The 18366-nt window shown below is 36.3% G+C and overlaps 2 protein-coding genes across 3 annotated transcripts; one reads left to right on the top strand and one right to left on the bottom strand.

Moving 5' to 3' along the window:
* Positions 1-366: 366 nt before the first annotated feature.
* On the top strand, positions 367-1540 carry LOC11445558 (UPF0496 protein 4). The gene has a single exon (XM_003599068.3). The coding sequence runs from the start codon at positions 547-549 to the stop codon at positions 1474-1476; it is 930 nt and encodes a 309-aa protein (XP_003599116.1). The 5' UTR covers positions 367-546; the 3' UTR covers positions 1477-1540.
* A 3441-nt stretch (positions 1541-4981) lies between these two features.
* On the bottom strand, positions 4982-10253 carry LOC11438250 (putative disease resistance RPP13-like protein 1). 2 transcript variants are annotated; one of them, XM_039831254.1, is made up of 3 exons: positions 6334-10253; positions 5441-6046; positions 4982-5165 (listed from the first exon to the last, which is right to left on the bottom strand). In XM_039831254.1, exon 1 carries the CDS (start codon positions 10128-10130, stop codon positions 6372-6374), a length of 3759 nt encoding a protein of 1252 aa, XP_039687188.1. In that variant the 5' UTR covers positions 10131-10253; the 3' UTR covers positions 4982-5165; positions 5441-6046; positions 6334-6371. The 2 variants fall into 2 exon arrangements, with proteins under 2 accessions (XP_039687188.1, XP_003599114.1); XM_003599066.3 differs by having other exon boundaries at positions 5441-5550.
* Between the last annotated feature and the right edge of the window lie 8113 nt (positions 10254-18366).

Here is an 18366-nt window from a genome sequence, read left to right as displayed (position 1 = left end):
CAACAAAGCTAATTAATTAGTTTATTCAAAATCGTCCATGGTTAATTTTTTTTTAGAGCGTCCATATGCTTAATTTAATGCAAAATGATTATAATACACACGCTTGAGCTTCATTTTGTAGGGTAGCATGAACGAGCATGACAAGTTTCATTGATCTATCTTGTACTTCAAGCATGTCCCAAGTGGACTCAATTGTGCGTGTTTTTAGTCTAAACTTGAGTCAACACAAACGTATCAGCACCTTTTACCCACTTGTTTCTATCATGTTTTCAGTGTGACAATTTTCTGTTTTTTCAAGTTATACATGAAGATGCCTATATAAGCCATGAACTCATCTCTTATGCCTCTTAAAATCAATTAATCCAATCCACACTCAACCTTAATCTATACAAACTTGCTTGATATATAGCTTAACCAAAACAAACCAACCCCACTCTTTGAATTTTAGTTACCAACAACTCTTTTAAAGCTTTATAGTTTAAAACCAAAGAGAGTTAGGAGCAAACAAAGTTTATACCATCTTTGTGTTCTAACTTCAAACTATCAATGGTAGTAGACAAATTTGCAAAACTCTTATTTAAGAAGAAGAATCACCACAAGTGTTACCCTCAACCTAATGAAGAGTTGCCATCTTCATCATTACATGATTTTCACTCCCATGTTTCCAAACACATTGACCAATTAGCATTGGAATTGAAACCCGAGTCCGAAATCTTATCGTTATCATGGTTTCAAGGATGTTTTGGTCTTTTGCCTCTCATCAACAAGGTTTTTGCAAAACTTGTTATCGACATTGATTATCCAATGACTAAATGGAACGTTGATTCAATTGAAGTTTATCTCAACTATACCATGAGTTTGTTGGAGCTTCTGAATTCCATTTCTTCTTCTCTTTCTCATCTTGGCCATTCAAGGCTTTCTTTGGCTCATGGTTTGACTTTGGTGGAGAAGAAGAAATCACTTTCTTTGGCTAGAAATCATTTGAAAGCAATTCAACCAGCAGGGTGTTTTAGCACCAACTTTGGTAAATCTTTTCACACGCAAGATGATAAAGCAAAGATTGTTTCTGGAAAGGAGTTGATTGTTCGTGAAATTGTAAAGGAAATGAAGAGTACCGGATTTTGGGTATGTGGAGTTCTCTTGTCTTATTTTTATGGTGATGCTAAGCCATACATGGAGCTAAGAAAAATTGTTGGTGGGTTTGAAAATTCTATAGTTTCCACACTTGATCTTAAAATCAGTGAAAAGTTAGTGAAGAAAATGCCATGCTTTAGTGAGATCAAAGAAATGAACAAATTTGTTGCTCGCCTTGTTGCTGGCGATGAAGTAAAAGATGATGCAACCAAGGAATTGCAGAGAAATCTGTGCGGTGTAGGGAAGATATTAGATGATATAAGCGCGAAGGTGGATCATCTATTTGATGATGTAATGAATCAGAGAACTGAACTAGTTGATGGATTTCGACTCCGTAAATAGCAACGATAATCCATTGTTTAATTTTTTATGTAAATATCAATAGTTTGTAATTACTGTTTTGTAATGTTCCTTTTTTATGTTTTTTCATAGGAAAATGATATTTGATTATATTTAGTTTAGTAGGGGAGGAGGAGTCTGTTAGCAATAGGGATGGAACCCTAGACATTCTTTTTAAAACTCCTAGAGCGTTCCAACTAATAACACTAGGCTACACCTTATTGTACAAATTTGAAGTCATAATGTCATATTAGTAGTATGAGCAATGATATTTGAACAACCATTTGCCAATAACTTTTATGACAACCTCCTTTTTCTCTTTCATTGTTCAAAAACAATGGAGAGAGAAAAAAGAAGAGAAAGAGTAAGAATATAATGTGAGTATGAGAGAGAAAGTTGTCTGAAAGTTGTCAAAAAAAGATTGTACAAATATCATTTCTCTAGTAGTAATACTCAATGATTTATTTGCTCAATGTGTTGTGGCTACAACTACAAAGACGCGTTCAATAATAAGTATTGATGTCAGGTTCTTAATTAACCCAAAACATGTGCTTTGACGAATGTAAAATTGCAAGCATCGTTATGAATACAGACAAGTGCAACAAGGTAAATGATTGTACATGTTTTGGATCGGCTAGAGCGCCAATCCCATGAAGACACGTGGACCCAAAACCGTCGAAACAAGACGTTACAGACTGAGTGAGCACGCTAGTTCCGGTGCACAACACCACACTGAAGCACACCCCGTGCTTCTTGCACCGTACACGTGTCCTCCAACGGCTCCATGCCGAGGCGCCGTATTTCACAGAAGCTTTTAGCCCCTCCTTCTCCTACATAAGGGTTATTTTGCGTCGCCCGCAAGGTACGATCCATTTTCCGCACACCTTAACACATTCGACCTCATTTCCTACACTAACTTGAGTGTTGGAGTGCTAACGTGCCTGCACCGTGTAGACTACATAGCCACCATGTTGGAGCACCGCACACCAACGTTGCCTTTATCCGTTCATTACCAGACATATCAGTACATAATTAAGATAGAAACGAAAAATACAAAGTAATATTTACATTGTACAACAGTAAAATAAACCAAACACACTTATTAGAAAGAAAAACAAAGTCACAATTTAGAGTTTTCACAATTCAATAGGTCAAAACTTGGTTAAAGGTTTCTTTCTTGGGTGCCTTACTCTTGTGAATTGTGATGAATATGAGCAGGAAACCAACATAACAAGCAGGGATCACACACAGCGCATGTTACAATACCGATTAAGTCTGACTTGAGATTGTTCAACAAAATCAAGAAAAGTACTACTAAGTTTTCAGTACAAGTTTCATTGATCTATCTTCTACTTCAAGGCATGTCCCAAGTGGACCCAATTGTACGTGTTTTTAGTCTAAACCTAAGTCACTCCACACAAACCTAGCTATAAGCACTTTTGACCACCACCAAGTTAATGTCCCACTTGTTTCTATCATGTTTTCAATGTGACAATTTTCTACGTTTTTTAAAGATTCTATACATGAACATGCCTATATTACTATATAAGCCATGAACTCATCTCTTATACCTCTTAAAATCAATTAATCCACACACAACCATAATCTAAACAAACTCTAGGTATCTTAGCCAAACAAACCAATACCACTTTTTGAATTTTAGTTGTCAACCAAACAAAGTTTATATCATTTTTCTGTTCTAACTTAAAATTATCAATGGTAGTAGACAAATTTGCAAAACTCTTAGTCAAGAAGAAGAATCGCCACAAGTGTCCTTCTTCTTTTTTTCGTCATAGATCTTGATATTCAAGTCTTTGAGTTTGATATGTAGTGAATTGAGTTTCTCTTGACGAGAAGATAGCAGTTTCAGAGCTCGTTTCATCTCCAGAACAAGTTTAGAATCACCAAATTCACTCTCAGCAACCATTACAGCCTCGGTTATCTTCTTCAGAACCTCATCGATTTTCTTGATTAGGAACTAGTGCAAAAAAAAGTAAATAAATAAAATAAAAACCATATAATCTAGGATAAATTACACCATGGGTCTTTAAAATTCAGGTTTGTAACAAATTGATTTGAAGTTATTTTGGTCACTCATAAGTCCAGATTTGTAAATTTTAGTCACACATAAGTCCTTACGTTTGCAAAGCCAATGTGCTTTCTGTGCCGTCAACCACACAACTAGGTCAAGCCAAGCCAATGTGCCATCTGCTTATTTATTTACTAACCGAGAAAGCGATTCCCTTGTTTATTAGATCTGACCATCCGGTCTTGATCCGATGGTCCTGATTTAAAACATATTTGAATTCTCGGATCTTGATCTAACGACCAAATTAATATTTTCTTTTTAAAATTATACATGAGTTTAGTGTATTTTACGAAAATTATACTTTTTAATTTATGAATCACATATTTTGTCAATTTTTTTTTTTATGAATCACATGAAATTAAATTTTGTGAATTAAAAATAAATGGTATTGTGGCTAAAAATATTAATTTGCTCAACCTAATGAAGAATTATCATTTTCATCGTTACATGATTTTCACTCCCATGTTTCCAAACACATTGACCAATTAGCATTGGAAATGAAACCCGTGTCGGAAATCTTATTGTTATCATGCTTTCAAGAATGTTCTAGCCTTTTGTCTATCATCAACAAGGTCTTCGTGAAGCTTCTTGTGGACATGATTATCCAATGAGTTTGTTGAAGGTTTTGAATTCCATTTCTTCTTCACTTTCTCATCTTGGCCATTCAAGGCTTCTTTGGCTCCTTGGATAGAAAGCATTTATAAGCAATTCAACTAGTAGGGTGTTTTAGCTTCAACTTTGGTAAATCTTTTCACACACATGACGGTAAAGGAAAGATTGTTTATGGTAAGGAGATGATTGTTCGGGAAGGTGTAAAGGAAATGAAGAGTATTGAATTTTGGGTATGTGGAGTTTTCTTATCTTGTTTATATGTTGATGCTAAGCCATACATGGAGCTAAGAAAAATTGCTGGTGGTTTTGAAAGTTCTATAGTTTCCACACTTGATCTCAAAATCACCGAAAAGTTAGTGAAGAAAATGCCATGATTTAGTGAGATCAAAGAGAAAAAGAATTTTGTTGCTCGCGTTGTTGCTGGTGATGAAGTAAAAGATGATATGCAACCAAGGAATTTCAGAGAAATTTGTGCGAGATAGGGATGATATTTGATGATATAAGCAAGGAGGTGGATCATCTATTTGATGATGTGATGACTCAAAGAACTGAATTAGTTGATGGCTTTCGACTAAAGAAATAGCAAAAATAATCCATTGTTTGATTCTTTTATGTAAATATCACTCGTTTGTAATAATTGTTTTTGTATCGTTTCTTAAATTGCAGATAATTTTCTAGTCTAGTGTAATACTCAATGATTCACGCACACTGCGGGGTGTTTAAAAAGATACATTCAATAACACAATTATCAAATCAAGATTCAAATCATGATCGGAAGACCTAGTTTTTCCGATTGTGAATCAAATCTTATAATGAATAACTATATTATAAGCTGATATGGCTTACTTAAAACCTTAATAATTACAGATTTATACAAAGTTTATAAAAAAAAGCCATAATAAAATTCATTACAACGAAAAAGAAAGCTCACAAATTAGATCTTTCACAGTTCAATATGCCAAAACTCTTGAGATGAACATCAGCAAGCAACCTACACAACAAGAAGCAAGTATGAGTCCAGGAAAAGGAAAAGTGCAGCGGCGGAGCTTGAATAGTTTAATGAGGAAGCGAAAGATATACAACCACATAATAAAATTATTTATACCAAATATGTAATAAAATGAATGTTACAACACAGCAAGTACTATTACGTTTTATAAAATCTAGAAAAGTACTATTAAGTTTTCAGTATCACACAGCAAGAATAGACCATCAAGATCTTAAGCAGTTTATTTAGAACTTTGAAAATTGAAAAAAGCACAGTACCTCTGCCTAAATGTTGTGTTCCGAACTTCCTTTCTCTTTTATAATGTTTGCGATACTGAAGATATGACGAGATCACATGATAGCGAAAATAGTCACTTGAGCTTTTCAATCTGTAACATGATATGGGCAGAAAGACCAAGTTACTAGTGACATAGTTAATTTCAAGATAAGAGATGCTGGAAGATCAACAACATTGGAATAAGAATAAACCAAATAAGTTACAGGAACAAAATTACATCTACCTTTTTCGCCTAATTTTCCAAAGAAATTTGTGTATTTCAAATTTATATAATTATATTAAATAAAAAAATTGAGGCCCATCAATTTTCTTCAATAAACTTCAAAGTAATAAAAACCGACTTCTCCGGCCTCTGATGAGAGGACCATGTTGGTTAATGCACATGAATGTAAAAGGCTCATCCTGATCTGGTGCAGTTCATAAATAAACTTATTTGTTTCTTCTTGAGTTATTTGTGTACACATTATCTTTGCATACAAAAAGAATCATCAAAAGGGTACAACGAAAATTCACATGCAAGTGCAGGTGAGTTGCAAGCTGTTGGCATTCTCAATCTTCCAGCAACACCATTTGAGAAACAAACACACCTAATAGAGAGTAAGGAAATGTTTCATTTAAATTTATTTAACCTTTTGAAAATGAAGCAAAAAGCTATTTAAAAAAGTATGCCAAATTGAACATTCAATATCATATAATAGACATTGTACATGAAATGAGATTATATAAGAAACAAGATTAATCTGCTGCTTGTTTCATTTATTTATACTTCATGTTGCAAAAACTAACAAAGCATTGGACCTGCAGCTCATAAACACAATCACAATCATGAAATGGAGAAATTATTCTTGACTAGTAACGTAAAAGAAATTCATACCTGAAACAAGATGGCACACCTCCTTCCATTCCCATTATTCATATTGTCATTTTGCCATTTATTTCTATCACAGGGATATAAGAAATTTCAGACCAATTCCTGCCTCCCTCACTTTCATACCTTTCTTCTAAAATAGGGCATCTATAAATTCTCAGTAACTTTAGAGAGGAAGGGAGACTGTGTTCTGGAAATGACTCAAGCCTTTGACAGTCGTGAAAAGAAAGTGTTTCCAGAGAGGAGAGGTATCGAAGCCCATTTCCATCTAAGCATTTCGCTTCAGAGAGATTACTTATTGACAGAAACACCAAGGAAATGGGTAGCAATTGCTCCTTCAACAAGGTGTGAACAACATCATCATTATCTTTAATATACAAATTTGAAAGATAAGTAAGGCTTTGGAAACCCCATTCAATTAATGGCGGCATCTTTGTTATTCTTACAGATGTAATATAAATTGTTTGCAATTTGGGAGGTAAGAAAACTCCTTCATATAGTGCAAACTCAAGTTTTGGAAGATGGTAGAAATGCAATCTTTCAAGAGTGGTGAGGGTGTCCATCCGTTGAGGTAGTGATATAAGGGCCTTGCAGGAATATACACTAAGGCTTTGGAGGGTTGAGGGGTGATCGGAAGAACTTTCTGAAATAAAAATGGATTCCAGACCAGTACAACCATCAATGACAAGCTCTTGGAGCTTAGGAAAACCATTCAATGGGAAGGAGGAAAGTGAGCCACAGCTTCTTTCTAAAGTCAAATGCAAAAGCGATGTGTAATTGCTCCACGTTTCTGGAGGCATGAATGATAGCTTCTCACAATTATAAATATGAATTGCCTGCAAAGAAGTGGGTACACCTTCCCTTGGAAATGCAGTTAAAGACGGAACACTGTGGAGTGTCAAGAATTTAAGACAAGTGCTGCTCAAAATCATTTTGGGAAGAGAGAATATTGTATCAAAAAAACGTAGTGTTACCCATTGCAGTAGACATGGCGAGTCACTCTCAACAAACGGCCATTGAGTCTCTGAAGAATGTAAATCTCCCGAAATATCTATTTCTTTTATTGAGGAGAGCCATTCAAGAGTAGGTGGTGATTCCAACAGATGAGGACAACATTCAATTACAAATGCTTCAATGGAAGAAAGATGGTTAGGCAAATTTCCCCTCAGTTCAGGACAATCACATAACATCAGAGTTTTAAGACAAGGAAAAGGAAGTATGCCATCTTGAAAGGGAAGCCATTTCTTCCAATTTGGCATGTTCGTAAATTCCAACTTCTCAAGGGATGGAAAAGGATGAAATGAAGAATTGGAACCTCCTTCAACCATGCCATAGAACTCTGGACCAATTGTCTCCAATATTGACATACCTGTTATCTTTAGGTCCTTTAGAGAAGATAGTTGTCCTAGTGGTGGAAGTGTCACACAATATCCACAATTTTCAATGCACAGTGACACCATGTTAGAAAATGAAGAATCTCCCAACCAACATGGAAAGCTTGTCCCACCGTACAAGGCAATGTTCAATCGATTTAGGTTTACTGGGGGTTTCAACATATCCAGCACATCTTTCCCTTTAAGTGAGTCGTCAGTTTCAATCCCCCACTGTAGCGTTAATTCTTCAATATGTTCTTTGCTCTTTAAGTCAGCATCATATGCCTCCACAACATCAATGACGTTTTGCAGGTTCTTGATAAATAACTTCCCCTGTAGCTTTGGAAACCTTGCAAGCTCTCTAACACTTAAACCAACATTTTTCTTGCCTACTATGAAAACAGTTAAAGTTTGAAGATTTTCTAGCTCAACAATTTGCTTTGGCATCTCTGTTATGCCTGTGAAATCGATATCAAGGTGACGTAAATTAATCAATTTTCCGACATGTTCCGGCAATTCAATGAGATTTGAGCAAAATGATAAAATCAAGGTTTGCAAATAGTAGAGGTTGCATATTATGTCAGGCAAGCTTTTGATTTTTGTGTGAGATAGATCTAGATAGCGCAACTGCACCAAACTGCAGATCGAATCTGGAAGCATTGTGATGTTTCTATATTTTGATAATGATAACACACGCAACCTTCCAAATGTGGGTAGCAAATCATCAACCACCCTTTTAGATAAGTAATTAAAAGTCCTCCAAGAGCAACAGGGTAGGAAGGTTCTCAAGCATTTGAATTTGTAGAAAATTTTAAACTTCTTGACAATGTCATACTCTTCTTGACTATATGAGCAATGACGAACATTCTTGGAGGTATCACCACCAAATTCAACCCTAGAACATGTTTTTCCAGATACGATTGTAGCTAAATCATTAACAAGGTCATGCATGACAAACTTTTGTTCTCTAGTACCAACATGTAGTTGTTGAATTAATGATCTGGATAACAGTTCAGCAAAACAATCATCACCTACATCTTCCATGGGTTTTTCATCTTTAGAATGATCAAGGAAGCCTTCTGCCATCCACAACAATACCAATTGCTTCCTATTAAGTGAATAGTCCTTTGGAAAAATGGAACAATATGAAAAACATCTTTTCAATTGGGAGGGAAGATATTGATAACTCAGAAGCAATGCAGGTAAAACATTGTCATTTGGTAAGTTCCATATTTTGTTGTTCAAAACTTCAGTCCACTCTTTGGCATCTCTTTTCGAACGCAATACTCCTCCAAGTGTTTTTGCAGCTATGGGCAACCCAGCACACTTTCTTGCAATCTTTCTACCAATTGCTTCTAGGTTTGAGCATTTATTGTCACAAAAGTTTTCACTTCCAAATGCATGCTTTGAGAGTAAAGACCATGTATCTTCATTAGATAAAACTTCTAATTTATGAATAGGAAATGTATGTGCAACCTCTGCAACTTTTTGTTGGCGTGTTGTGACGATGACCCTGCTTCCACTGTTTCCATTAATCAAAGGAGTTACAAGTTCATCCCACTCATTATAATTGTCATTCCATAGGTCATCCAACACAAACAAAAATCTTTTGTCTCTCAATGTTTTCTTTAGTTCAACTCGAAGAAAATCAAGATTATTGTTTTCCCAAGCTCTTGAAGTGACAGATTCAAGAAGAGTTTTAGTTACAGTTGAAATATCAAAATCCTCTGATACACAAGCCCATGCTTTGAGATCAAAGTGCTCTTGAACTTTTTCATCATTGTAAACAAGTTGTGCAAGTGTCGTTTTACCGACACCTCCCATACCTAAAATTGCAACAACACCGATATTGTTATTCCTAGTGCTGCTCTCTGATAGCAACATGTTCATTACTGTCTCTTTATCATCATTTCTACCAACCATGACAGATTCATTAACTACTGAACTTGAAGGGGTTCTACGAGAAACTTTACCAATTTTAGTTTGCAAACCAAGGATATCTTTATGTTGTGCGAAAATTTGCAAGCTATCACACATGATCTTCATTTGGGAATTGATCTCTCTGTAGAAGGTGTTAAAAGGAGAAGAAAGGAAGTTCCACACCTGATTAGTTTTGTTTGCAGCTTGTGTATCCTCCACCTTGCATCGTAATGAATCATAACTGATTTGGTTGAGCAAATCCTCAGCATCAAAGAGAGCATCTTTCAAGTCATCAAGCCATTGTTTGACAGCACGATTGTTGATCTGCTTCTCCTCTGCATCATCCAGCACAGCTTGAAGAACCAGCAGCGTTGCTTGTAACTGCTTCAAGAGTGAGACGTTCAGCTTTCTGTTGTTGATGAAATCACGAAACTCGGTTGAAGTTAGTTGGTCAAGCATGGTTTGGACAGAAGCAGAGAGAAATGCACCTCCAACCAAAGTTGCTGCCATCTTTTCTAAGCGGGGTTGTTTTGATGAATGTTGATTAACGAAGGTAAGGTAGCTTGAAAATCTATATCAATGGTGGAAAACAAGTTTGGTAAGGTACCTTTATGCAGGGAAACTTCGTTGATACATTTACTATACTATTATAATTATAATAGTATAGTAAATGTGCTAAGGAGTAAAGATGTTGATTCCTGTAAACCATTGAAGTTAGGCCGGCAATGAAAAATATAATATTTCATACAATTATTCACCAACTACAAGAACCACCGAAGTCTTTATATTAAAGTTTTTATATTACATACTGATGTTGGCTAATAAATAAATAAATCAATTCAAAAAATATAACCCTCAAGACTTGTATTGAGAATACGAAATTGCAATGCATTTGATACCTTTCCATCTCTGATCACATCTAGTGACACAATTGCCACCATACCTTCTAAAAAAATGTTAACAGTATTTAATATACAATTTTCAACAAATACTACATGAAATATTTATAAAATGAGTGATGCTATATCTCGCAAACAAATTTGATCGCAAGTTCACGAATCTTGTTTTTGTATTTAAAATAAGCGTAATGTTGTACATAGCAAATAGAATTTTTGGTGAAAATTAGCAAAGGTGCATTAGCTGCTCAACTTCCCCATTTTCCTCCTATGTTTTCCACTAAAAAAGGAAGTCGAAAGTTTGACTAATAAATAATGGAAAATGTTAACGAGTGCTCCGGGCAATTCAAATTCAAAGGTTAACGAGTTCCCATAATATTGCATTGCAATTCAAATTTTACTTTGAAAAGGTTATTTAAACATTAAGATTTAAGAGTGACAAAAGAATAAATTCAAAGAAGCAAAACCTTTTTTTTTAATAAAAGATGCTTATAGCATTTCATTAATAATCAGATGTTCAATATAACGAGGTACATAAGAATAAATAGTGGGACTAGCTGCTAATGTGGCAGCCCCAACTAGCGTGTGAGCTACCTCATTCGCTTGTCTCCGGTTAAACTTGACTTTTGAGTTGGTGAGTTTCAAGTCGAAGAGACTTCTACAAGCGGAGATAATGAGCCCAAATTCAGAGGCATCTGGGCGAGAATTATTAAAAGCATCCGCTGTAGTCTTTGAGTCCAAGGCAAAGTCTACATTATCGAATCTCATATCACTTAGCCACTCCAAAGCATAGTAAAGGACCATAGCTTCCCCTACATGAGCAGCATGCATAATCGGCAACGGAATAGCCTTAGCAAGCACAAAAAGTCCCCTTTCATCGCGGATACACATGCCCAAACCTGTGATATTCAACTCATTCGAAAATGTGGCATCAACATTACACTTAACTCTATCTTGGTGAGGCCTCTGCCATGACGAAGAGTATGCAACAAATGCGACACACACAACTGCTGCATATGGCTACACACGAGAGCTATTCATCTCAGAATTGTTGTTATTCGCTGCTACAGCTAGAGCGCTATTGCTGTTTGCTTCTGCAAAAAGGTTGTTGATATTGTGCGCTGCTGTAGAAGGTGTATTAGCCATGCTCCAGTCCTCAACAAGATGAATAGCCCGGTCCACAACCTACTCAATTGTTTTCGACACGCCTTGCTAGAGCTTTAAGTTTTTATGTTTCCGCATGCTCCACAAAAGGGCAGCAAAAAGTTGACTCTCATCGTGTGAAAGATCCTGCACCAAAAGAAAAATCAAGTCGGCAACACACTTAGAATTAGCACAAGAACGTTGCACTTTCTCCTGAATCCCTGCACTAAACCACACCTGCACCAAAAAAGAGCAATCAAAGAAAACATGATGAAGATCTTCAGACGGTCCATCGCAAAAAATACAACTTAGAGGACATGGAACTCCTTTATCCTGAAAACGAACACGGATGGGGAGACACCCTCTACACATACACCAGATTAGATTTTTAATCTTCAGAGGAACTCTTAACCTGCAAATCCCAGACCAATTTCCGGCTCTCCGTAAATGAGAAATATCAATCAAATCTTCCACACAATATAGACCATCCCTCTCCGCCTTCCAAATCAAAGGATCCTCAGTCACTTGCTCAATCAAGGGAGTTTGTGAAATGGATGCAGTCGAGGTATCATTGAACACTTGGTGAATGACCTCTACGTTCCACGTCTTAGAATGAGTGTGAATTAAACTATCTACCCCAAAGCTCCTCAACAGATGCGCATTGGCAATATTAGTGTCAAGTTTAGTTCCATTACCTAACCATGGTTCATCAATGATAGAGATGGAGCAACCTGACCCAATGCACCACCGAGATCCACCTCTAACAATGAAACGAGCTTTCAAAATACTCCGTCATACGTAGCTTGGATTATGGCCCAAAGATGCTGACAGAAAATTATTATTAGGAAAATACCACGCCTTAAAAATACAGGAGACCAAAGTATGAGGTTCAGTCATAAACTTCCCTGCCTATTTACCAAGCATCACCAGGTTGAAAGCAGTGAGGTCTTTGAAACCCATACCTCCATTGGTCTTGTGCATCGAGAGCTTCTCCCATGATAACCAGTTAATACCTCGATTATTAGAACCACTGTGACCCCACAAAAAAGCGTTCATCATTTTCTCAATAGTAGAATAATATTCGACTACAGCATAAAAATACTCATGATATAAGACAGGGTGGCTTGCAGAACGGATTTAATCATAACCTCATGACCCACTTTAGAAAGACATTTACTACTCCAAGTATTAATTTTCTACCACAGACGATCTTTAACGTAAGAGAAAACAGCTCTGCAATTCCTACCAATCATCGAAGGTAAACCCAGATACTTACTGGTACCTAAAACAACCTGAATGTCCATTATGTTAGTTATAGAGTGCTTTAAGTTTTCAGAAACTCTTCGACTATCTGCGATTCCTACCAATCATCGAAGGTAAACCCAGATACTTACTGGTACCTAAAACAACCTGAATGTCCATTATGTTAGTTATAGAGTGCTTTAAGTTTTCAGAAACTCTTCGACTATAGAAAACCTGGGCAGGTATATACTGCATGACCTACGCCTAGTTCTCATTGGCTTAAAAAAATAAAAAACAGTCATCCGAAAAAGAAAAAAAAACAGGGTGACCGGTGGTGCCCAGTTACAGACAGAAGTACCACGAAGGTCGCCCCTGTAACACTCTAAACCCTTAATGCGATAAATTACGCAAATAATACAAATTATGCAAAGGATTTAGATGCTACTTCTTCTATAAGTTCAACATGCATAAAAATTTCTCAAACATCGCAGTGGAATAATAATATCTTCATGTCGACAACTAAATAAAACATCTCCAGATAGCCATATCACATAATCATACTACATCAGCAAATATAAAATCTCAACTTAACATACTGAGTGAATAAAATCTCCACAAGTCATAAATGTAAATAAACAAACAGACAACTCTAAATTTGAACCCGACTATAAGACTCCAAAAGCAAAACGAGGTTGCTCCAAATCTAACCTACTGGACCGTCACAATATTCCTAAGGACCTAAAAGACCTTCAAAAGGGCCAAGGCGCGTATTACCCATAGCACCGCCTTAATAATCTCTAGAATCTTCTAGAAACCGCCCTAAATACATAAATACCCCTATTACTTGGAGACTAAGCAACCAAAACTCAAGCCATATAAATACCACCCTTGAGAACACTCTCAAGTATCCAATATTCAGTCTAAACCCTAATAGATGATTCTTAACCCTAGAATCCTTATTGTACTTTTTCTGCAAGTACAGTTGGCGCCGTCTGTGGGAAAAGGTAAAACTAACCTAGACCACATCTCAAAACCCCATTTTGCTGAATCGTAATCGAACATCACGATTCGGAAACATCCACTGTTTCACAGCAATATCCAATCATACTGATCACGGTAGGTGTGGAGGTCGTCGACTCATCGCCTTCTTTCGCAGCCATAGTTTTTACCACGCCTCCTTTCAACCATCATAAGATCTTTTCTGCACGGTTGTTTGGTCCGGTCGTTCAGAAAAAGCTAAAAGGTTGGCGCTGATCAAAACATGTCTCAGGTTATATCTTTTTTATTATTTCGAGTCCATCGTATCGTTTCTTCAATTAACCCTTTATATGCATATGAGGAAGACTATAATTGAAGGTTCTCAATAAACTGCTGCTTATTATTTTTAAATTAGAATTGGCATATCGATAAAACTAGAAGCTGCTACTTTTGAAATTATAATAACATGTGACGGCTGAGATCACTCTTGAAGTTACTAATCACCTGAGAATCAAGACAAAATTGTGGTTATTCTCTTTTTACTAGATGTCCATGGAAGACTATACTTATAAGATTTTATAACTTCATAACTTTATCGTTTCGGCGGTTCAGTATACTTATTGCTAAATTTAGTAGATTGTCATTATTAACTTCATAACTTTATCGTTTCGGCGGTTCAGTATACTTATTGCTAAATTTAGTAGATTGTCATTATTTCCTTTTTATGCCGTGGTATACCTCATACTAGAACTTTGTTTTGTGAACCAAACTAGTATTTTTGATTAATTTAAGGATTTGTTTATTTACTTCAATATTTGGCAATTTAAGATGCTTCAGTCGCCTTTGTTTATGCAATAGCTACCATAAAATATAGGGTAAAAGATCATACTGTTTGATGCTTTCATGAAAACTAATTTAAAGATTTACCTATCCCTCCCATCACATGATTTTGGAGCACGGTTGTTATATGCGTCGAATGGATAATCCTTTTATATTATTATAAGGTCTGAGATATTCTTAGCATATGGTTATTGACTCTCAAGTTCATGTAGTATTGTACTTAAAATGTTTATTACTATATATAAGAAGTTGCTTTCTGTTACAGCAAGTTTTGTTTTTTGTTTATTCAAATACTCAAGTCGTATAACTATCCGAGTGATTAACTCTTTTTTGCTTGATGTGGTCGATTAACTACCACCAATACTGATCATATTGGTACCTGTTTTCATTTTCTCTTCTGCTTTTGAGGGACATATGGTGATCATCCCGGGGATTTCAAACCTGATCAGTACCCATCTCTGGTGATACCTCTGGAATCAGAGAGATTGACGAAACAAGATCTGACAAAGACTTCAACAAAGCGGCGTAAGGATTGATGAGCAGATACATGTGGAATTGGAAAGCTAAAGTAGCATGTATGAATTTCATGAAACACACATTTGCAACTTTATATTGATCCTTGATATACGCTATCACAACGAATTGGATTACTAGTACTGGTGTACACATATGCTTGTATCGTGCTTGTTTGTCAAAATATCCCTGCAGGTTATAAAGTGAGAATTGCACAAATCCAACGTTCGTTTAAAAAATTCTGCCGGGTAACGGTGTGAAGTGTTTCCTGCTCTCGTATCCGGAAAACAATTTGAGATGTTCCGCGCTCATGGAGGGATAGAAGAAATATCGACAGACCGCCCAAACTGGGTCAACCTTTCTAAGGCTCTGACTCGGCGGCCCGATAAAGGAGAAGTATCGACAGACCGCCCAAACTGGGTCAACCTTTTTAAGGCTCTGACTCGGCGGCCCGATAAAAAAGAAGTATCGAGTGACCGCCCAAACTGGGTCAACCTTTTTAAGGCTCTGACTCGGCGGCCCGATAAAAAAGAAGTATCGAGTGACCGCCCAAACTGGGTCAACCTTTTTAAAGCTCTGACTCGGCGGCCCGATAAAAAAGAAGAAGAGTGATAAGTAATCAAAGAGGTTAATGATTCTTTTCTCATGTGCAAAATTTGTTCACATAGAGTATAAACGGCGAGGACCGTCTTTGCAATTTAAACATCTGGTTTGTCGGTTACATTAATCGATTGCGATCAAAAGCTCCCACAAATAGCAATAAATGCAAAGGATAAAATAGATAGGCGACTACAAAATTATCAACACCGCCAAATGCATTCAAGGTTCATCCACTAGCTCGCCATCCTGAACAAACTTCAGGGAATCAAGACTTGACAAATCCAGGTCTGGGTAGAAATAAGACACTTGCGACTTTGCTCTTTGAAAACCATCTTCAAAGAATCCGGCTAGAGCCATCTTACCATCTTGCCCAAAGCATTAAAACGCTCATAAGATCACATCAGCTTTAAAGCACCACGCCTTGTACCAAGACTTGTGGTTGGGGGCTGTGGACCGTCATAATATTCCTAAGGACCTAAAAAGGTTCTCCAAAAGGTCTGTGGGGTTTAGGCGCGCTCTCCTAAAAGACGTCGCCCTTCTGGACCCTCATAACTTGCCTAAATCTATTCTTCAGCTTTAAAGCACCACGCCTTGTACCAAGACTTGTGCTTGGGGGCTGTGGACCGTCATAATATTCCTAAGGACCTAAAAGACCTTCAAAAGGGCCAAGGCGCGTATTACCCATAGCACCGCCTTAATAATCTCTAGAATCTTCTAGAAACCGCCCTAAATACATAAATACCCATATTACTTGGAGACTAAGCAACCAAAACCCAAGCCCATAGAAGGCTATAAATACCACCCTTGAGAACACTCTCAAGTATCCAATATTCAGTCTAAACCCTAATAGACGATTCTTAACCCTAGAATCCTTATTGTACTTTTTCTGCAAGTACACCTACATCAACTCACCAAGCTAAAGCAATTATTCCTGCACGCCGTCTACCAATTCATAAGAATAAGGTAGGCGGTCAACCAAACGACCACTAAGGGTTAGTCCACAATTCACAATTAAACATAATCAAATGAAAGTAAATAGCATAATTTAAATTCACATGTTTAATAACCAGGCTCTGATAATTTCTAATTTTTGTCCATTTTGTATTAGCTTGGGACATGGGAGTATGCTCCTCCTTGAGGTCTCATGTTCGATCCTCCTTGGTGCCAATTTGGGTGGGTTAATTTAACTTCTTCAAAAAAAAAAAAAAAAATCAACATCATCATAAATTATTGAGTATACAAGCACAATCAAGCAAGGTATACAATTCATCGTTTTCAAGTATTCACAACAATCACCAAAAGTTCACCAATGCACATATACACCGATTCACATATTCAAGTATGACTCGACTCACCAATTATTAAATGCATGCAATGTTCTAGACTCATCTAGATGTATGTGATACCATAGGATTCTGGAGATAATTTTACCGTTAATGAACCCACCAAGTAAACGTGGTTATTCCATGTTTATAAAGAAAGACAGTAGTCAAGCACATAAAAGGAACACTTAGAGGTGTTCGAGAACGATCCAAAAGGCTCGGAACGCCAAAATCTATGGCTTCTACTACTGAACAACTCGTTGTGGCGAGCTCTCACTCGCTAAGCGAGTTTGACAGTAATAGGGGAACCCAGATTTTGGGTTCCTCTCAGGAAGACACCTAAAATCTATGGATTTTGAAGTTTATAATACACACAAATTCACTTGAATTAGGACCATGAATTTCATCATTCAAAAATCACAAAATATTTAGAAGGTGCGGATCTCCTCAACAAAGGTATCCAAGTCTTTCAACTATTATGCTTTGTTAAAACTGTATCACTGTTTGTAATATTAGATAGCTTGGAGATCAAGTTACTTTGCAACTCCATAGAACTTTACCATGCACTAGCTGCATTTGATCTAAACTCATTAGAAGTTTGTTAGGATCATAAACAGCTATATATAGGTTTGTTGTAACCGTTCACTTCCTGAAATCATATATTAAGCGCTTCACTTTCCGATCTCTTTGCCTCTTAAACACTTCACTTCCTGATAATTAAGTATAGCTGACTCAACGGTAGTTAATTGTTATCGATTTGCTCAGCGGTAGTTAACTACCACCAAAGATATTTGCGTCATTTCAATGTATGTTTAGAAAACTTTTAATGTGAGAAAAGCAATTTTTAATCATTTATTGCATATGCGAAACCCATCCCACACGCTAGCTTATTTAGTGACATAAAATTACAAATAAAAGAAACACTATAAATGAACATGCAATATTGATACATTAAAAGACACTAGAAACAATGTCTCACACATTGAAATAACATCCAAAAAAAAAAAAAACATCTTTAAGAAAACAAGATTTTTTTTTCCGAAGGAATAAAAATATAATAATGATATTTGAACAATTTTTTGATGACAATTTTTTGAACAATATTTACTTTTTTTTATTGGTCAAAAACATTAAAAAAAAAACATAACATAAATATGAAAAAAGAGTTGTCATATTATTTAAATATCACTTATCTTATAAAAAAGAACTTTT

Source organism: Medicago truncatula, chromosome 3, assembly GCF_003473485.1.
Source record: "Medicago truncatula cultivar Jemalong A17 chromosome 3, MtrunA17r5.0-ANR, whole genome shotgun sequence".
NCBI lineage: Eukaryota > Viridiplantae > Streptophyta > Magnoliopsida > Fabales > Fabaceae > Medicago > Medicago truncatula.
This window is presented reverse-complemented; position numbering and strand designations above follow the sequence as displayed.